Source organism: Pan paniscus, chromosome 10 (assembly GCF_029289425.2).
Source record: "Pan paniscus chromosome 10, NHGRI_mPanPan1-v2.0_pri, whole genome shotgun sequence".
Taxonomy (NCBI): domain Eukaryota; kingdom Metazoa; phylum Chordata; class Mammalia; order Primates; family Hominidae; genus Pan; species Pan paniscus.
The window spans coordinates 114130101-114152217 of NC_073259.2; the positions used below are offsets into that span (position 1 = coordinate 114130101).

At 44.8% G+C, this 22117-nt stretch overlaps 1 protein-coding gene across 1 annotated transcript in view; it reads right to left on the reverse strand.

The window, feature by feature from the left end:
* Window positions 1–482: 482 nt before the first annotated feature.
* The window catches only part of NUAK1 (NUAK family kinase 1), a 75740-nt gene continuing 54105 nt past the window's right edge, over window positions 483–22117 (reverse strand). Inside the window, exons 4-7 of the mRNA XM_003832551.6 lie at window positions 20946–21011; window positions 9806–9925; window positions 7855–7987; window positions 483–5095 (exon numbers count right to left, since the gene is read on the reverse strand). Coding sequence (XP_003832599.1) covers window positions 3942–5095; window positions 7855–7987; window positions 9806–9925; window positions 20946–21011 — 1473 coding nt within the window. The 3' untranslated portion in view covers window positions 483–3941. The remainder of the gene's footprint in view (window positions 5096–7854; window positions 7988–9805; window positions 9926–20945; window positions 21012–22117) is intronic.

Genomic DNA, 22117 nt, shown 5'->3' on the forward strand with positions numbered 1-22117 from the left:
TCAGATTAGCAACTTCCTGCCCTTGGGATAGAGGGGAGTGCCTAGGGAAAGGGCAGGCACAGGAAACTGAAATGTGGAGAAAGAGCGTGGCTGAGTGTTAGCCTTTGATGACGTCTCCAGTTCAGAACTAAGGAACCTGGTGAGTAGTCTATTTTGGAAACCAAGACTGAGAACATGTAAATTTGGAAGCTACGGGATAAGCCAAGGTGGGTTCCACAATCAGGGAGAAGAAAGCCAGGCTATAAAAGGAGAAGAAAGCTGATATGCAAAGAGAAGCAGAAAAGAGGGTATACTGTCCTCTTCAATCCACCACTCCAATTCTTAATTCCAGCGGCACTGCAAGCTGCATTTCCTCTTCTGAGAACTTCGAATAAATTCCCTTTTGTGCTTAAGCTCATTTGGGTAGGTCTCTGTTACTTATACTGATTCTGTCACTTACTTGACTAAGAAAAAACCACCAAATAAAGAAGCAAGGTCTCTGGTTCAGTTCATTGCAATTTATTTAATTTAAAAATAAAAACAGAAACAAAAACCAAAATGAAACAAAAATCAGTTTCCAATGAAAATACAAACACTTTGGGTGGTTATCCAGCTTGTTTTTCCCCTGTAGGCTGTTCTGGGCTCAAACCAATCAAATGAGTGAAAACCAATTTTGACAGGAGCCATAAAGCATGTTGCACCAATTAAATTACACCAATATATTATTATAATACCTTTGAAATGCCTTTCAGACCAATAAATAAAAAAGACAAATTCAAATAAAAAAGTCAACTTTTTATTACCAAAAAAAATAGAAATTAAATAAAAGTCACAATGTGGATTTTTTTTTTTTTTTTTAATGTGCAGTCAAGTTTCTCTCTTTTTTTCTTCTAGGAATGATACCATGCCAGTAAATCCCTACAGAACATTTCCAGTTTGGCAACAAGCAGTCAGTCGATCATTCACATTTGTACTCAAGACAGCAGGCCTGGGCAAAACTCGCCTGAATTTCACCCTGAAAAGTGCTCCCCATCATCTGAAGAAGCAGCACCTGGTAACAGGGATGGCCATTCAGAGGGTACTTAGCATTTTCATTTCACCTGGGGTCTTGAAGCACTTCCTGAAAACTGATTGTGCCTTGACATTTACCTGTAAAAAGAAGTGTAATTCTACCCCTTTGGCAGATGTGTAAACTAAGACGGTGCAAGGCCCACAGAAGTAAGGAGAGGACCAGGAAAGCTGACAGTGAATCTCCTGCTTTGTCCATCAGGTCCTAAAAGTGTCTCTCACTTGTAATTCCACAGAAGTGAATAAAGCATAACTTCTTTGACTGGGATTGGCTGGTAGGGATGACAGGACTTAATGATGAAGCAGGGAGCTGCTTTAATGGCTTTTCCCTCTATTGCAAGTTTTTCCTTGAAAGGACAGTCAACACCACACCTAGAATCAGAGGATGTTGGCAGAGTGTCAGAGCTAAGCAGGGCTTCAGGTACCAGCTAATTCATCCCTCCAGCCCTCACTGGAAGGAAAACTTAACCCCTGCAAACAATGCAGATGCCTAAGGCCACCTATGACTTAACTCAGTCTCTGCCTCTGAGTGGAGGACTTTCTCTGCCACAGTCCACTGGCTGAGTTTCCTGACAAAAGAGAACACGTGTTTGGGGGGAGGAAGAAGGGAGTAGACTGACTTTCCTCAATAGTGTCATTTTTACTTAAAGACTCGAATGATGGAAACTACTAAACAGACTCAATCACTTGGCAAAAGGAAAAAACACATCAACCAGTAGGTAGGAGCTAGATCTAAGTCATACTGACAGCTACGGACACGGCCAGCTGCCGTGCGCAAGGGGCCAGCAGGGCAGCAGCATAGGCTGTTCAGAAAAGACTGCATGAAATGAGGCAGGAAGTAGGGAGCTCAGAGTTGCAGGTTGTCCTCCATGCACCCACACCCCCACCCCCCCCACACACACACAATTTGCTATCTACAGATTTTTTTTTTTCCCCTTTTAACCTCTATTAGAGTTCAGGAAGGAGGTGGAATTGAATGAAAGGAAATTGAGCAGCTTCCCATAACACACTGCTCAGCTCAACCTGAAGGAATGCATAAACCAAAACACCAGAGCCGGTGGCAAGGGGAGAGCCCAAACTGTCTCCTTAAGGAAAGGGCAATTCCATTCTAATGCACTTTCTTAGCACTGTAAGGTGAATTTTTTTCTCATCTCCCTAGAACTATTGTTTGTTGGTTTTTCCAAAGATGTTCCCAAGACCAGTCCTCTTTTCTATCTACACGTCTACCAGTGGTGGCCATCTTGAACTGAGTTCAGTTTGCCTTGGCCAGCAGAATCTGAAGTCATCCCAGAGACCAGGAAGTACAAACCTAGTATCATGAAGGTGTCCCATGGTTGGAGTGGCATCTTGTCATTGTGATCTGGGTGTTCAGAAATTACATATCTAGTTTTTTGTTTTGTTTTGTTTTGTTTTGTTTACTTTTTAAGATAAGAGTCCTGCCGCACCTCTTTTCTGTCTCCCCCAGAACCATCTGGGTAACATCTAAGGAAATGTTCCCTCTCTTACATGCTTCCTCCCAACCCCCTGCACTCTTTCAACACCTTATTCATTTAAATGAATGGAACTTTCTCTTCCCCCAAAGCCCAGGAGTTCATGTCAAAGTTTAAAACCATGACATAGAACACTTAGATTTGGGGGAAAAAAGCACCATCTACCTGATTTTCCTTTCCTCATCCCAATATCCCATCTACATGCTAACTCCCTAGAAGCAAACTTGCCTACCTCTGAGGATGCTACACTCAGTGGATGGGGAAACCATCTGTCACTGGTGAACAGAGCCAATGGTTCAGCCAGGTAATCCTCTGGAGAATATGGACAGTATCACGTCCGACTCAAAGCATCCATGCAGGTGAGAACCCAAGAGGCAGCATTCCAGTTAATATTGAGAAAGAAAGTGACAAGTTGCCTCTTGTTGGTGTGCATCAACTTCCATTCATCTGTGCAAAGATCACAGACCATCTTGTGCCCTGTCATATATAATAGTTTTGACCTCTGACACCATCATCTTTCTCCCTGTCCACCCTCAAGAGGTTGTGCTGTAGAGCAAGGCAGACATCAGGAAAGAGGAGGTGAACAGCAAGGAGCTAAATCACCATGGGCTGACTCTATGTCCTTAGCAGAGTTCAGAGCATTCTCTCTCTGACCAAGGCCCTGTCTTTCCTCAAAGTTGAGTAGCAAATTAACAAATGCCTCACCAGTGGCATGAAAGAGTTAACATAGATCCCACAGGATGACTAAACCCGATTCCCAGGGCCTAGCCAGATCAAAGATGACAACTACATAGCATTAGTGCTACTGCTTCCCCTTCCCTTTCCCGTGGTAGCCATTACTAGTCAATCACAGCACTCCTTCCCCATGATGTGGGCCACTTACGCCAGCACAACTGGCAGCCACTATTAATTGATCATCAACTCAAGCTCAAGTTGCTGAAATCTACTTGCCAGCTCCGCGCAGCCAGACCTAGCTTGCTAATGCAAGGAGAAAAGGGGCAAGTTCTTTGGGCTCACCCAAGGCAAACAGCCCAAGTGTCTCCTGCCCCTCCTCCAGAAGCATCTGGATGACTTCTAAGGAAATGCTCCTTCCACATATGCTTCCTCTCCACCCACTGAGTGCCGGTCAATACCACCTCCCCTGGACAGCTGGTCCTCTAGGAGGTGCCATAAAGCAAATGCCAAACAGGGCCCAAATTCTGACTGACAATTGACAGAACTGGCAGAAGAGCCCACCTCTCCCTTTTAGGTGTTGGCTCAAGGCTGCAAACTTGGCCAAGTGAGACAGTGCCAATCCTTTTTCAGTCTGTTGTCACAGCCAGCAAAGAGGTAACCAGCCTGTGAGCCCAAGTCTTGCTCCCCTTCCTCCCTCGTACCCCCGCCCGCCCCTGGCGCCCTGGAATGCTAGTTGAGCTTGCTGCAGATCTCCAGCGCTTGCTTGTAGACCTGAGTCACATCATCCATGTCTGTGAGGAGGGAGAAGCTGCTGTCTGCCAGCCGGTTCCGGTACCGCTTCAGGTACTGGGGCCGGGGCCGGTTCTGGAGCCCCTCAAAGTCCTGGATCTGGAGGAAGTTTTCTGCAGAGACGCAGCTGCGGATGCGCTGGCGGGCAGGGCGATTCTCCTGCAAATCCAGCAAGTCAAAAGAGTCGCTGGACAGCACGCTGTCATCGCTGATGACACTGGAAGGACGGCTGTAGCTCCGGGAGAGGCCCTCGGCAGGGACACCAGGCTCTGACAGGGATTCCAGTGTGGGCATTTCAGGGCTGACCAGGGCTGGGTCCATGGTGCCCGCTGAGTATTTGCTGCTGTGTTTCAAGATGCCCTTCCTCCGGCAGGAGAGGCTGTGGGAGGTTACCCTGGCTGGGTCCGGGGGGCTGGGGGAGGGGATGCTGCTGCCCATCACATCATTACTGTCCAACAGTTCCGAAGACTCACTGCGCTCTGGGGAAGAGTAGTAACCTGATTCTCTCTGCTGGGTCTTTTTCAAGATGCCTTTCTTGGGCATCGTGGCTGACTGCTTGGGGCTGAGTTTTCCCGGCACCTCTGCCTCTGGTGAGCTTGGGAGGAGCACGCCAGTCCTGCACAAGTCCTGCTCCATCTTGAAAGTAGAGGGTAAGGCAGGACCAACTACACCTTCAATGAAGCCAGTGCTGTGAGAGCGATGCTCGCTGTTGCTTCGCTTCTTCAGGATCCCCTTGGGCCTCTTAGAACTCAGCTTGGATGGGCTTTCAGGCACTGCATCCTGACTAGACTGAGCAAAGTCATTCTCTTTCTTGGATTTCTTCAGCGACCGCTGCCGCTCTAGCATGACCTCAGAGGTCGTGGGTTTGGCCAGGCCCTTCATTTTGGCTTCAGTGTCAGCCTGCAGCCCTGTGGAACGGTGGTGCCAATCAATGATCCGAGCCAGGAGTGGGGACTCAGAGTCATGGAGGGCATCACAGTCACACACGCTGCTCTTATAGCCCCAGTTCACCCACCAGTGGTTAGCAATGTCCTCAATAGTGGCCCGGCGATCGGGGTTCACCATCAGCATCCACCGTATGAGTCCTCGAGCATCTAAGGGACAAGGGACAAAAAGAATTGGGCATTATGTGGGAGCTTCTGGCTTTGTGATAGTGGGACCCTCCAGGAGTGACGAAAGACACACACTCCCTCTAGGAAAAATCCATCTGGAGACCTGGTCCAGCCACATTATGGAGCAGGAAGCCCCAGCCTTTCAGATCATCCATCAAAAGCATAATCAAGACTTGGAACCACAGGCCAGGGTGCCATCACATCATGGCATGTTTTCCCTGTAAGTGAGGAAATGTCATAGAACTACTAAGCTTTTCATCATCTTGAATCTTTAGAAAATGTGGAAGGTCAGGTAACCAAGAAAGAATCCAGACTTGACCCTGAGAGGTGCCCCACCATTCCTTTGGCGAATATCATTTTACCAGAGGAAAAACAGGTGTAGATAACCACGGCTTTCTTTATTCCTCCAAAGGTGGGCTTGTATAAACACAAAGCACCTGCAGTCACTGGGAAAGCATGCCAGAGACAGAACATGGAGTGTGGCTCAGAGGCACTTACCTGGAACACCTGGGCAGTAAGCGTGGCCATCTCCAAAGCTGGCCTCGCCCCAAGGTCCTGGCCAGGTTCTGAGACCAACACTCAGTGAGCTTGCCTTCTTTCCCTCTCTGACATAAGCCATCTTCTACTGAGCTATCAGATCAGAGAAGTGATCTATATCTGCTTCCCATTCACAGCCTGTCTGGAAATTCTACCTGCAAATTTCTGCTGCCAGAGAATTAGGGAAAACCCCTAAAGGGATGCTGAGAAGGCCACAGGAACCAACTGACTCTCACAGCTTATAAACTGACTTTTAGGTTCAAACTGTGTTCCCCCAATTGGGGTGAATTATATTCTTGGAAGCTGCCACCTCCCCTCAGCTGCTTATGTAAGCGAATGAGAAGCTGGCAAAGGCCTGGTAATAGGGACTGGGGCAAGAAACACCCCTGAAAAGTACCAAGATGATCATCCTCAGTCATTCAATAAGTATTTCTTGAACGCCTACAATGTGCCAGGAACCGCACTGGCATCAGTTAGCTGGTGAGGCAAAGAAGACCACTTTAGAGGTCACTCTGAATTTTTCCAAAAAGAACAGGCTGGCTTGTTAAAAAAATTATATATATAGAGAGAGATAATGCATATCTGTATATATACACATACAACCGTCTAGCCTCATTATCCATAGAGTCTGTATTTGCAAATTTGCCTACTTGCTAAAATTTATTGGTAACCTCAAAATCAATATTCGCAGCTCTTTTGCAGTCATTTTTGCATATGCACAGAGCAGCAAAAAGTTTGAGTCACCCCAACACACATATGTATTCACAGCGGAGGTCAAACAAGGCAACACTCTGCCTTCTTATTTCAGTTCTCGTACTATTATACAAATTGTCCTTTTCTCAGTCTATTTAGTGCTGTATTTCTCACATTTTTTGGAATTTTTATTCCATCAAGAAGGCTGTGATGTGCCTTATGGAGAAGATAAGTGTCTTAGATCAGTTTTGTTTAGGCATGAGTTACAGTGCTGTTGGCTGTTGAGTTTGATGTTAATGAATTAATAATATAGATTAAATAAGGTGTCTTTAAACAGAGACACACATAAAACAAGGTTATATATCAATCAGTTAACAAAAATATTGTGAGCAGAGGCTCTCAGGAACCTAACCCTCTATTTCCCCTAAGAGCAATGGTTCAATATTCACAAATTCAGTGTTTGTAGCAACTTTGTAGAACATAACTACTATGAATGAGAATCAACTGTGTATGTGTAGGTATACAGATATACATATATATATATGCATGTGTATAGTATGTATATAAATGAAGTGCCAATGTTAACTTCATTTGTTAACAAAAATGACCAGTGATGGCCAGCTGTACACACTCTCTATACAGGCATGATGTTCCCCATCAAGAGATGAAGCTCATGACCGTGGTTGTCTTGACCAATAGAACACAGCAGATGTGACACAATCTGGGTACAAGCATGGACATGGCACTGGCACTCCAGCCTGGGCAACAGAGCGAGACACTCTCTCAAGAAAAATTTTTAAAAAAGAAAGAAAGCTCGGCAACTTTTTATTCCTCCTTCTTAGAACCCCAAGCTGCCACTGTGGGGTGGCACCTCAGAGAGCACTGAGGAAGGTCCACCATTCAGCCCCAGCAGCAGCCCCAACTGCCATCTGCTTACAACTGTAGGAGAGAAAGGCCATAAGAGCACTTCCCAACCCACAGGGGTGAAAGAGATGATTTCATGGTTGTGTAAGCCACTGAGTTTGTTTTGTAGGGGCAGATGGGGTAGAGTTGTTACACAGAAATCAATAATGAGACAGTACCCATGAGCCATGCCCCATGCCAGTGGCACAGTAGTGAGAGACAGAGCAGTGGCCACCCTCACAGTATTTACATTCTCAGGTGAGTGGTTTCCATGTCTACTCAGACTGGGAGAGACCTCATCTAATATCTTTTCCAACATTTTTATTTATGGTGGAGAATCTGAATCCAAAGAGATTAAGTGACTTGCCCAGATCCACAAAGCAAGCAAACAGGACTCCTACAAGGTGTGCTCTGAAAATTTCCTTTGGGAAGGTTTGGGGAAAGCAGCCTAATAAGCCAGTTTTGCCAAGGATGACACTTCTGGGAAGAAGAAAGAGGAAAACCAGGTGACTCCAGACAGACATACTAAAACAAAAGCAGAAAATAAGAGTTGGGTAAGCAGATCTCTCTCCCCTCCACCTCTGACCCTCCCTCCACAGGGCACGCACCTGAGGGCTGTGTTGGCTCCCGGTACTCTCCGCTGCTGATTTGCCGAATGAGGTTTTTGTGATCGAAACCATCGAAGGGCATTGTTCCATAAACAAGAGTGTAAAGCAACACACCCAGGGCCCAGCTGTCCACCTGGAGCAGAGAGACAGCACATATAGGAGAGCTGGGAAACAGATCCCAAGATGCCTTCCAAACCATTAGCATCATAGCCTGTGAGCAGCCACCCCCAACACCCCCAGGAACTGAATTTAGCACCTGGAAGATAGGTTCCTAGTGCAGCCTGACACCTGACAGCAATGCAGCTGGGACCTGCTACAGAGCCTGACCTTTCCATTCTGAACAGAGGCCAGTGGTCCCAACTAGTAAAGAACTTTCTTAAACAGATTATCTTCTTTAATCCTCACTACAATTTTGTGAAGCAGTTAGAGCCAGGACTATTTTCAGCCCCATTTAACAGATGAGAATACTGAGGCACGAAGAACCTAAATGGTTTCTCCAGAGGCCCTGCCCCAGTGACGGAGGTACAACTGGGATGCAGGGCTCTTCATTCCTAATCCAGGAATCAATTCCTTCCTGCACTTTCTTCAAATGAATCAGGAATTACAAACTGAAATCTTAACAGATATACACGAAGCAAGAAAGAATTGGGGTTATGACATAGAGTTGGGGATGCAGACAAACTGTACAGTACATTCACCTGTCTTAGGCAGACAGCCTCTCCTTAGCTAATTGCTGCTATGTAGTAACATGGGCCCAGCACTGCTCGATTCTTTGGTTTTACAAGAGAAGTCAGAAACCAAACTTTTACATGAAATCTCCCAATTATTACATGTTTGTTCAATTTTTTTAATGAAAACTAAGGTGGCCAAATAAAGGAGTTTGCTGACCAGATCACAGACTGCTAGCCTGGAACCTCAAAAACAGGTCATCGAAGACCAAAATATTCGTTATCTATGAGAAATTTCGTGTCGAGTTTCTACAAGTTTGTAAATTGAGTTCTATGCTCCTCCCTCACATTCTTATTTTAGAAAGACTTTCTCTTCATTGCAGTTAATAGATGGTCTTGGCATCCTTCTCTTTACCCTTCAGCCCTGCCCCCGAACACTCTCAAACACATAAATATTTGAAAGAAAACATTTCAACACACTGAGCAGCTGCTATTTAAAGGATACTGAGTGGATGAAGTTCTCTGAAAAGTGAACCATCTTTCAAAAAGAGAATCATCACTCACAACTCACTCATTTTCAAAATAAAATTTCCACATACCCATATCTTACAGTGGCCCTTGAAAGTGCTAGCATGTAGGGAAATGTATGTCTCATGAATTAGAAGATGTCATTAAAATGTATTTCCTTAGTCAGCTATGCATGCTGCCAAAAATATATACAAAAAAGATATTTACCCCAGAGTGAGGCAATTTTTTGTTTGTTTGTTTTGTCTGTTCTGATATAATAGGGAAAAAACTAAATGTTCACATCTAGACATCACTAAATAAATTTTGGTATATTCATTGATAAAATGTCATTAAAATCATGTTTTTAATAATGAATTTGGAAATTGCCACAAGATAGTTTTCATAGTAAAGGGCAAGATATACATATGTGTGTCACATACATATGTATATCTTGCCTTTTATTAACTTGATCTCAATTATTTTTGAAATGCAGACATCTACATTGGGAAAAGTTTAAAAGTCACTAGAGTTTTAAGTGATTATCTTTTCTAGGGGGATGGCAGGTACCTTTATTTTCTCCTTTAGGCTTTTCTGGGTTTCCCAAATTTCCTCCCAGGAGTATACATTAACTGCTTTTATAATCGTATAAGGAAACGTTTTCCTTGCTTGCTTTTTTAGGCTCTGTTTTTTTAAGCATTTCTCGAATCCAGTTTTTGCCCTTCCTCCCTCTTCTCCCTCCCCTCCCCTGCCCCATACACATTGGGCAAGCTGCTCACCTCTGGCCCTCGGTAAGGTCTCCCATTGACAATCTCAGGAGATGCATAGAGTGGACTCCCACAAAACGTTTGTAAGAACTTATCCTTCTGGTACAGGTTGGAAAGCCCAAAGTCAGCAATCTACAAAGAGAAGCAAGACCCAGGGAGACTTGTTAGCATTCCAGATTATGTCTGTGTTGGATCAGTTCACACCACACAGCACACAGAGTGGATGAAGGGCACCTGGGTGGGTCTGCTGGCTGGATCGCCATTTTCTCTCCAGCCCTGAGTCTTCATAAAGGACCACTCAGCCCAAGCAGGTCAGTGTTTCCTAGCTGCAGTCCTTGGCATCCATCACAAGTTCTACCAAATCTGCAGACTACAAGCTCTGCAACTTACTTAGAAATTACTCTTTAAATGGATGCTCTATTTAAACTTTAATTTAGACCTGCTCTGAGAAATAACATTCACAAAATCACTGGCTTGATGTTTCTGATGAACATTAAAGTGTGTAACTATTAATTTAAGAATTCTCCCTCTGTGGTCTACCCAATTATACTGCATCTGCAGTGGTGTGCATATCACACTGCGGAAAAATCCTGACCTACACAACTGGTGATACCACCTCTGTATCCACTCACACCCTGATCAGAACTGTATTTTGCCTGTCTTGTGACTCAAGATGAAATGGACTAATTGACTCACAGCATTGGGTTTTGAGTCATCATATTTCAGTCCCAACTCTGCTCCTATCTGTCACTTAATGACCTTGAGCCTCAGTTTACCCACCAGAAAATGGGAATCCATGATCCCTTCCCTGTTCTAGCTCACAGGATCATCATGAGAATAATAAGAAAAAGAAATCAATCGAGATGAGACCTTGGCCAGGCGGATCACTTGAGGTCAAGAATTCGAGACCAGCCTGGCCAACATGGAAAAACCCCGTCTCTACTAAAAATACAAAAATTAGCCAGGCGTGGTGGTGCATGCCTGTAATCTCAGCTACTCGGGAGGCTGAGGCATGAGAATCACTTGAACCTGAGAGGCGGAGATTGCAGTGAGCCAAAATCACACCACTGCACTCCAGCCTGGGCGACAAAGAGAGATTCAATCTCAAAAAAAAAAAAATAAGATGAGACCATGAGTGTAACAGTGCTTCATAACCTTCAAGTTTGATGCAAATGTTTCATCTAGCCTTGTTTTCATTGTACTCCACACTCCTTGGAATCATTCTCTTCTCCTTTGGTTTCTTGAAGTGTTTTATGTGTTATCATTTATGACAGCGCTTTTACATATATATGTATATGTACACATATGTACATATATACACATATACACATATATACATACATATACATATATATATTTGCTTTCCCTACCAGACTCTGAGTTTCCTGAGGCAGTTGGCAGGTTCCACATCCTCCCCTTATCTTTGTATCATCCACTGCTTAGCACCTGCCCACACCCAAGAAACACTTGTCACTGGTACAGGGATTATATTTTGAAAAGCACAAGATAATTAATATATAATGCAAAATAATAATAATAATAATAAACTTAGTTGCCACTTTTTGAACAACTTCCAATTATCAGGTACTGCTCCAAACACTTTAAGTTATTTAATCTAATCTTAACAAAAACCTGGTTTACACAGCAATGTGAATGCATTTCATGCCTAAAAAAGGTTAAAATAGTCAGTTTTATGTTATGTCCACTTTACCACACATTTTTTGAAAAACTCATTTAACAGATGAGGAAATTGAGGTTTAAGGAGTTGAGGTTACTCATTTAAGGAGATGAGTAACTAATATGCAGCAATATAAACCCCCGTGTCTCTAAAGCTTCAAACCACAGTGCCACCCTGCCCTTGGGTCACCTGTATATTTCACTCCACTCTAAGCCAGCCTTGCAAGCTGAGCCCCTGTAGGTTTCCATCATTCTCCAAGCTGATTTCCATTTGAGGCTTGGAAATGAGCTGCATGATTCACATGCCCAGAGAGAGCCCAGCCTGAATACCACCAAGGCTCTGTGGTGGTCACAGCCCCTAGAAGCAGCCTATTTTGTAAAAGTCATCCCTGAATGAATGGAATGTCATTGAAAGCAGCTGGTGTACAACCAGCCTCAGAAAATGCATTCTCCGGGCTCAGATTGCACTTCATTGCCCTGAATTCCACTTTCTTATCAAGGCCCCTGACTTGCTTGCAGGAAGTTGGTTGGAAGCTTTATGAAGTGTGCCCTGTCAATCAGAAGAGGAATGGAATGGCTACGCACAGGAAAATGCATTCTCTTCCTGCCTGGCAGTGCCTGGGGCACCATATGAGCTTCCAAATACATGTGCATGTGAGAGGCACCCGCTGCACATGCACACACTCACGCCGGGAGTTTTCACTCCGAGTCTGGGCAGCCTCGTTTGCTCTGTAGCCGTTCTGGAGAAGTGTGTTTATGTTATGGCCCACTCCTATCCTCACAGACTGATGTTTATCAGCCTCTCCCAGTAAAACTGTCATTGCCACTGACACAAGATTAATAGAAATCTAGATTAGCCTGTGTTCTTGGCACTTCGATGGGAAAGCAGTATTAATCAACACACACACACACACAGAGAGAGAGAGAGAGAGAGAGCGTTCTCAGATCTTGAGCCATTCAAACTTAGGCTTCGGCTCTAAGATTTAATGCCATATGGAACTTATATCAACTATTGATAAGAGGGGAAATGGCCACTGGTTATGAAACCTCTCTGAAGCTTCAGTTTTCTCGTCTGTAAAATAGCGTTAGGAAGAGTGTCTATCCCTACTGTGTCATGGTGGAGATTAAATGACATAAAGTATGTAAAGTCCTTACAACAGTAATTGGCCCAGAGTTGGAGCTCAATATATATTTGCTTCCCAACTTTAAATCCAGGGAGTTAATTACCTTCATTATACTAGAAGCAGAGTTTATCCCAATGCCAGGGACTCTTGACAGTGAAGAAATAGAGAAATTTTAGATGCCAAATAATAATGGAATTAAATAACTTTGAATAATAAAATGAAAAATTCATTCCTTTCTGGATTCACCTTCAGTTCTTTGGATTAAGTCAAGAAGAAGGTCTCAGTTGGGCACTGGTGTGTCTTCAGTATCTCTTTAGCATTTATCAAAGAGACCAGGCCTCCGGCCTAGCCTGCAGCAGCAACCAACATCAAGCTGGAACTTCAGAATGCTATTTGGTTTCCATTATACTTAGTTTTGAGCTTATCTTCTATTCATGGTAAGTGATACTGGTTTTCCACTTAAGGTAATTATTTAGGGCTTCTTTTTCAAATAGACGGAACTTTAAAAAGTGACCTGAACTCAACAAAAATATTAAGTAAAATAGCAGTGAGGATACTGCGGAAAGGCAAAAATCCATGAAAAGGATGACAAACTGAAATTTGAGAAATACTGATTTTAAACATCATAAAACAAAAATAATCACATCTCAGAATTACTTTGATCTGAAAGAGCCCTAACAGATGTTAATCCTGCCCCTCGCTCTAAAAGTGAAGCAGCTGAAGGTTCCAGGGCATAAGAAGTTTTGCTAAAGGCTGCAAAGAACAGCAGCAAGTACATGAAGGAGCGCATGGGTCTTCCCAAGCCGTACAGTTTCTCCAACAGAACATCAGCTGCAAATGGAGAGGATGACTTTCCAGCAAGGAGGCGACTGGGCTGCAGAATTTTGCTGACACACTAGCAGGCAAGCTTTGGAGAAAGGTACCTACCTAGCTGTCATTTTTGCTTGTTGTTTTGACTGCTCCCCTGCCCCGTACTGATTCAGAACCACCTTCTGCCCCTGCCCTGTGCTATTCAGTTCAGCCTCAATTCTCGAAAGGAGCCCTGGAACTCAAGGCTCGGGTCCTTAATATTTGGAGTTTTTATTGTTATCAAGCCTTTCCAGAGGTGTTCCCCACTGCATGAAAATTGGGGTTAGAAAGATAAATGAGGAAGTAATTATTCATTCACATTTCAAAAGGATTAACCTCACTACAACACGGATGAACCCTGAAGATGTTATGCTAAGTGAAATAAGCCAGACACAAAAGGACATATATGATTCCATGTACATGAGGTCCCTAGAGTAGTCGAATTCAGAGACGGAAAATAGAATGGAGGTTGCCAGTGGCTGGGAGGAGGGGGAAAGGGGAGTTACTATTCAGTGGGGACAGCGTTTCAGCTGGGGAAGGTGAAAACATTCTAGAGATGGATGATGGTAAATGCTTACACAACAATATGAGTATACTTAATGCCACTGAACTGTGTACCTAAAACTGGTAAGTTTGATGTTACATATATTTTACCACCATAAAAGGATTAACTCCAGAACACTGTTTATAATGAGCTCATCTGGTGAAAACTGAAGTGTCACCTTGCTGACATTAACTGATAGGAAAGGATGCTGATGGCAATGATAATAATTAGTGATGGTCTAACAGTCATCTGCAGTGTTTAAGAGGAAGTGTGGTGCACTCCACAGATCAGACATTTTGGGTCCAGGAGAACCTGGGGCTAGTCATGGCTTTGTCGTTACTAGGTGATGGGTGGGACCTGCCAAGTCACTCAAGTTCCTCATCTGCAATATGGAACTCAGACTAGAACCCACCTCACATAGGTAAGAAGAGTAGAGAATACGTATGTAAAGCTCCTGGAATAGTCCTGGGACCAGCTGACGCTATAAATTACAGCCATTATGGTAAGGCTGATGGTTTGGCCGACTTAACAATCGTTTGTTAGACCGGGCAAACAGGGAACCAAAAGCATTAAAGCCACTGCCCATTAAAGAGCCAGGAGATCTTATCACTCATTTATAATACAGTCATGTTCAGAGTGAGAAGCTGCATCATAGGATGGGAAAAGGAAAGGATTCAGGGTTTGAGTACTTGAGTTCAAATCTCAGCCTTGCCTCTTACCAGCATCTAATCCAAGGCACTTTAGTTAATCCCACCCCACTCCAATCTGGCCCACGGACCAGCAGCATTAGCATCACCTCGGAACATTTCAGAAACTGAGACACTCAGGCCCTGCCCCAGATCCACTAAAACTGCATTTTCACAAGAGCCCCAGTGTATAATACGCACTTGCACATTAGCCATTCTAAGCCTGCATTTCTTCATCTGTAAAGTGGGGTTGACGATAATAATGTCACCTACCTGGAAGTGCTGGTACCAAACCAAATAAACTGATTCATGGAAGTGCTTACACCATGCCTACCTACCACACAGTAGGCCTTCAGTAAATGTTAGCTATGACTACTTTATTTAACCTCTCTGAGTCTCAGATTCCTTTGTTGGCAAATGGAATTGCAATACCGCCAATCACTTGGTGCTGTGAAAATCAAAGCCAGATTAAACAAGAAAAGAATTAAAATAGGCCAGGTGTGGTGGCTCATGCCTGCAATCCCAGTGTTTTTCAAGGTTAAGGCAGGGGGACTGCTTAAGGCCAGGAGTTTAAGGCTGCTGTGAGCTATGATGGTGCCACTGCACTCCAGTCTATGCGACAGAGCAAGACCCTGTCTCTAAAAATAAAAGTAACAGTAGCAGCATTGCTATATGCCAGGCACGGTTCTGTGAGTGCTACATATATTAATGTAGTAAATTCTCGCAACAACCCTATCTGGAAGATTGCAGATAGTGGAATTCTAAAATTATCCTTATTTTGCAGATAAGAAAACTGAGGCACAGGGTGGTAAACTGGCTTGCCTGAGACATCGGTGAACAGCTGCCTTAGCTGTAAAGTTCTACATAAAGGGGAGTTATTGCTGTCAGGTGGCTGACGAGGAAATGCACTTTCTGCGTAACTCTTCGGGAAGACAGCAATTCCATCCAGGAAGGTACACTCCATAACTCCTTTCCGGCCTTGGAGTTGATTGCTGTGGCTTCACTCAAGACAGCCTCACTCCTGAGTTGCCAGGAAGTGAAGGCAGGGAGTGGAACAAGGAGCAGAAGTGAGTGGGGTCGGCTTCTGTCTTCAGAGGATCTAAGCTCATGCTGCCTCTCTTAAAAGAAAAGAAATTCCCACCAGGAACAATGTGAGGAGGCTCTTAAAAGAGGGCGCGTCCAAGCAGCAGCTCCCATGGATGTTAATTAGCAGCCAGTGCCAGCTCACAGCACACAGCCCTGGCATCCCCGCATGGCTACTCTGGCCACCATGACTCAGCCTGGCCATCAGCCACCATTAGCACTTGGATAGTCTCTCGCAGTGATAGCTGTCTGCAAGCCTGCCTGCAGACAAGGTAAGGCTGACCAAAGCGTGGACCAAACAGTGCCCTCATTTGATGTGCTCTTAGATGTAGGGCAAATTTGGATAGTAAGAGTAGAGAGTAGAATTCATCAGGTGTCTGGTCTTTAGAGTCAAATAGCCATAGGTTTGTAGCCAGTCCCATCACTTATTAGCTGCAAGAGCTTCCTCTTCTGTAAAATGATGTAATCACACCCACCCCGGTGGAGACATTCTGAGGACCAAATGAAATAAGGTGTGGAAGGTCTGACATGGGGCTCTAGCTTCTAGCAGGGGCTCAGTAAGCATTACTTTCCTTTTCTAGTCTCCATGCTGTGTTCCTGTGCTTGCTGTTTCTTCCTCTTGAAAAGCCATCATCATGCTCCTTACTATCAAACTCCTACCCATCCCTCAAAACCCAATTCAATCCCTCTTCCTCCATGAAAGCTTTCTGGTCCATCCAGCCAGACAGACCCACTGCTTCCTGCTCAGCACTTCCAGAATACATTACACAGGGCCATTTGGCCCTGCCAAGGGAGAAGGATCAGGGAAGGCTTCCTGGAAGAAGAGGCAGTCAAGCAGAGACCCCAAAGAAGGAGCAGGCAAAAAGGAATGAGCAGAGCATTCCAGACAGTGTGAACCATGTGTGCCAAGGTCAAGAAGCCAGAGAGAGCTTGGTGGATGACAGGAATTCAAGTCCTATACCAGGGGCCTTCCCTGACCACTCTAGCTAAAAGAGCAACTCTATTCTTCATTCTCATCCTGCATGGATTTTCTTCACTGCCAGCCAATTACATTATGTGTTTATTTGTTTACTGCTGTGTCTCCAACTGGAATTTTAAGCTCACTAGAGCAGGTACCTTCTCTTCTTCACTGACTTCTGTATCCTCCTCACGGCTCATTATCACTGCTAGTTTAACAACTGCGAGATCCTGAGTTCCAAGACAGAAATTTGGCCATCTAGTTCACTATTAAATCCCCAGCACAGGGTCAAGTACACAGTAGGACCTTAATGAATATTTCTGATCAAATAAATATTGCCCAGAAAAGACGTTGAATTCCTCAGTGAATAAATGCAGGAATGGATGAGTGAATGCAGGTATGCGTGGATATATACACACAACACATGAATTGATTAATTCATGCATGAACACAGAGCTCTCCCATTCATATCATCAAAGCCCAGAGGCTGACTCTCAGCTGCCCCACTTGGTCTTGTTAAGCTTCAGAGGTTTCTATCTCATCTTGGCCCTGGCCATTCAAAGCTTCTTTTCTTATCCACAGCAGTCGCGCTTCCATTGTCATAAGGGGCAGCAGGCCATTTCCCCTATGCCCCTCTACTCTGAGCCCTGGGAGCTCACCAGATTCCCAGCCCTCTTGGAGGAGGTCGGCTGACCCTGGTGCCTGGACCTCTTCTCATTGTAAGACATTTTTACAGGAGCCTTCTATGGGAATTGTCAGCATTCCATTCTCCCAGAGAGTGGGCTGTGAATTTGGCCCGTTTTTTATTAATTGCAAATTAGTGCTGTGCTTGGTGTCTATTTTAGTAGACATGCTTCCAGAGTACAGAATGCAGCCCAAAGCAGCACATTGCTCTCATTCTTTCTGCTGACCGACTGTGTGAATATTTTTAGAAACCACACCCTCTCGCAGTGCCAGATAAATAATTTCCAATGCCAGATGTGTGCTCTGCAAATCAACATCAGGCAGGGAAGGGGAGAGGAATGAGCTACATGGCTCTCCCCACCACTGCAGTGACATGTGACAAGTTTAAACCAGTAGCATTTATATAGGCTTCCTAGGCCAAAGTCCTCCACCCTTGAAACGTGGAAAATGGATCCACATTTAGAGAAGCACCAGAGGGGGCTCCAAGAGAGGATCTTGCTGCTCATGTCCCGCTGGTTCGTGGCTCATGTGTCCGTGGTCCCCCAGGTCCAGACATGGATGGCAGGGGCTCTCTTGAGCACAGAGGCCAGCTTGTGGCCATGTATCTGCCTGCCTTTGCCAGCATGGGTCCTTTCTAAATATGTTTCAGCAAAATGCTGAGTCAGGAAGAGTTGAGAATATACCACCAGAAGACAAATCAAGACCAGCTGAATCACATTTTTTTAAAACCTTGGAAGTGGATGGGAGAAGATGAAAAGATAATTTGCCTGGAAGTCAAACACATGAGTTCTAATCCTGGCTCATCATTCCTTTATTCCAAAATCAAACCATTTTGAAGTACCTACTGTGTGCCAAGCACTAGTCTACACTCTGGGGAAGCAAAGACACAATAATTTAGTCCAGACTGATTCACTGTGTGATCGTGGGCGTTATCCTCTAGACTTTCTGGGTCTAATCATTAAAACAAGGGGTTGGAAAAATGACTCCCAAAGTTCTTTAAAGATGTAGGATTCTCAGATCTGAGTAGGATTCCTTGAACAAAGAGGAAAGGAATTTAAAAGTGTTGATAATGGGAAGATCTGGTTTCTCTTCGGGATGTATGTGTGCACGCACACCCGTGCTTTACCTTGGGAAATGCCAGGATTAGAAATTCTTAAGGAAAGGTATATGCCTAAGCCTTAATTGATAATACTGCTTTGTGTGTGTGCTCTTTCCCTCCATCATGCACAGGCACCCTAGGTTGAAGAACTTGGTGCAGGGGAACTGTCAGGCCCAACATCATTGCCCTTTTGCTTACACAAATGAAGCCATTCTCCTGGGCTCCTGCCTCACTGTTTCCCTGCACAATTGCTTTCAGAATTCTAATCATTCTTTTCCTCCATTAGGGAATTATATGATTTCATAGAAAGCTATGTGTCTTATCACTTCTGGGAATACATCATGGGACCAAGAGGTCACACTGCACCATAGAACCCAACCCCTAGGCAAGAGGCTTACATTCCAGGCCTTGTAAAGATGACATTTAGTTTTGAGAGCTCTGGGGGCAGGTGGCAGGAAGGATCTGGAGAGGAAGTCAATAAGGTTGATGACACAAACCCTTAGAAAAATGTGGTGGCCCTCAAACCAAGACCAATTTTTCAGCCATGGCCTGACCACCACTCCCCAGGACCTAGGTAGGCACCTTCAGAGCAGCTGACTTCCGGTTCAATTCCCTCTCCAGTGGCCAGCCACTTAAGAAGGCTCCCAGTATAGTAACAGTTAAGCATGAATTGCTTTGATTGTAGTATTGTCTAAAATCTTCACGTTTATTATTGACTCCCCAGGACTGGGCACAGGGCATTGCACACAGTAACAGTTCAGAAAATACTCCTTGAAACAAAAATGAACAAATAAACAATAATCTGCAGAGACAGGAACTGGCATCTCTTGACAGATGAGGAAACTAAAGCCTAAATCATCAAGAAACTTACCCCAAATCCTGCCATTACTAAGGGGCAGGGTTGAAATATCTAACTCCAAAGCCACTGCTTTTAACTTTGACTCATTTGGACACGAGTGCTTAGCAGTTTACAAAACTAAACACAGAGTGTCTCATTCACTACTCTAAGCAGGCCTATGAGTAGTACTGTTACCCCGTTTTACAGCTGAGGAAACAGGGTTAAGTGGTTTTCCCAGTGTCAAGAAGCTAGTAAGCCATACAGCCCGGAATTTCCTAACTCTACAACCAGTGCTCCTTCTAGAATAATCCAACCACTTTGCCAGAAATAGACCCTGCGATTCCACTTCCTATTCCCATGGAGAACTACTTTGACCAACTATTTCCTGCTTATTCTATGGACTACATGTGACTACGGTCAACCACTCTGCAAGAGCAAGAGGTCACTGGGTCATGGCTTCCAGGGCCCTCTCAAAGGATGATGGTGACTAATGGTTGCTGCCATGATCTGTACAGAGAATCCCAACACCAAAGCAACTCCATCCTTCCAAGCAAGGAAACAAGTCTCATCACACGCTCCTCCACTGATAGCAGCAACAACAAAAAAATCATTCCCATGCTTTGCCCAGGGACCAGGGATAAGCCACTAACGTCACCAGCGGCCAATTGGAGGGCTCCTGCTGGTGCCGGGAGTACTAAGGCCGTTTCATAATGAAACCCATGCAGCGAGCTCCGTTTATTTTGAAACCGTATTTGCTTATTTTGTAGACGTGGTCAAAAGGACATTCAGAGGGCTCCCTGGGAGGCACTTGAACCCTGTGGGCCAGGAGAGCTTTCTCCAGCTCCAGCAGCAGCCAGCAATAATACTCTCCGTGCAAGTAAACTCCAGCACTTGCTATTTCCCAACAGCAAGCACCATCCCCATTTTAGTCAGCTTCCCAGGTCTATGGCTGGTTTCAGGGGTGGGAAGGTGGAGAGGGAGAAGTAGGAGACAGGGTGGAGAGTGACAAAGAAATAGCCAGGAAAAGAGTTCCAGCTCTAAAATAATTTAGGATCCTGCTAGCAAATCCAGCAAAGCGACTTGAATTTGGGCTCGTGAAATCAGACAGACATGGGTTCAAATCCCAACTCTACTCTTTACCACTGGATTACCTTGGGCAAATTACTTAGTTTTTCTGTGCCTCAGTTTCCCTATCTGTGAAATTGTGTAAATAACAGTACCTACCTTGTAGAGTTGTTGTAAAGATTGAATTTAAGTGATAGCAGGCAAAAATATAAAATACATATGAAATATGTATTGGTTGCTAAAAGTATTGTTATGGTGATGATTTTAGACTATGAGCTTCCTGAGGAGAGACACTGTATCTTAGTCATCTCATCTTACCCAGGGAGGAAGAACAATGCCCAGCATATAGTAGGAGATCAATAACTGCTTGTCGCATTTAATTGTTTGAACTGGACTTAGAGCTCAAGCAAAGAGACTCTTCCCCACCGGCCTGCCAGGTAGGAAGTGGCTGCCTTATTTCCAGGCTGCGGCTTGGAGCAGGTTAAGCCTCCATCCGGCTGCAAGACCCAGGCCCTGCATATCAATCAACGACGCAAGGGCTTTACCTTAATATTGCAGTTGTCATCGAGCAGTATATTTTCCAGCTTCAAGTCCCGGTGGACCACACCGTTCTGAAATGAGAAGACAAAGAGGGAATTGAATGGGAGCGGCTGGGATGAGAACAAGAGAGAAAGAGGAAGGAGGAGGGTGAGCAAAGGGAAATGTCTGACAGATTAAAGAAATGCACCAGCCCGGTGGTCTTCACCTCCATCCTTCAGGCTGCTCTCACTGTCTTGACGCTCCCCCGCCAGCGACCAACCAGCGACAGGAGAGCATTAGTCACTTGCTGTGTGGTTAAGGGAAAAATGACTGGAATCTGTTCTCCCCCAGAGCCTGTAAAACAGCAGGGGGATTCTTTGTCGGAATGTAATTCCACTGTGTGAAAGCAATATAATCCCAGGCAGCGGCAAACAATGTCTGTCTGGACGGGATTCCCAGGGAAGAAGCAGATTTCTCTACCGGGACTCAAGATTGTGGGGCTCACAGGCACTCCTCATCTGTCTGTCTGTGTGCCTGCCTGCCTACTCAACGCTGGAAAGACATCTGGCTCAATCTATTCTGACCTGTTTTGATCTGTCCTGAGGATAACATTTCCTAAGCAACCTGGAGAGAAGACTCAGAAAGTCCCTCTCTGCTCAGCAGGACTCAGGGCTGGGTGAAAGATGAAGCATGAGAGCAGACCAATGAGACCGGGACCACTGGCCTGACCAAAGCAGGTGGCTGCCATCCTGCCTGACCTTTCCATTCAGGCAAACTCTGGCGAGGCTGGAGGCAGAACTTCAATGACCAGCAGCCAGCCAGCTGAAACGTGAAAAGCAGTCATCAGCCAATAGGCTGTCGGTCTACACAGCAGTAAACACTAGCCTTCTTCATTCTTTTTTAAGACCCGATTATCTTTTTAGGGGGTGGGTGGGCATGGGAAGAGCAGTGGGCCCGAAAGAACTGGCTATTTTGGGGTGAGTGGACAAGTAACAGGGGACATTGAATGATTCTGAACATCATTCAGCATAAAGGACATCTGCAATCGAAGCTGCTCTTTTGAGCAAACCAACAGGCATGTTTATGGGTGGTTCTTTCTTGTTTATTTTCCTTTTCATTTGACCATTCTTAATATCTCCAAAAGCACTGCTCAGAGGGAGAAATGAAAACATGTATTTCTACTAATCTTTTTCTAATT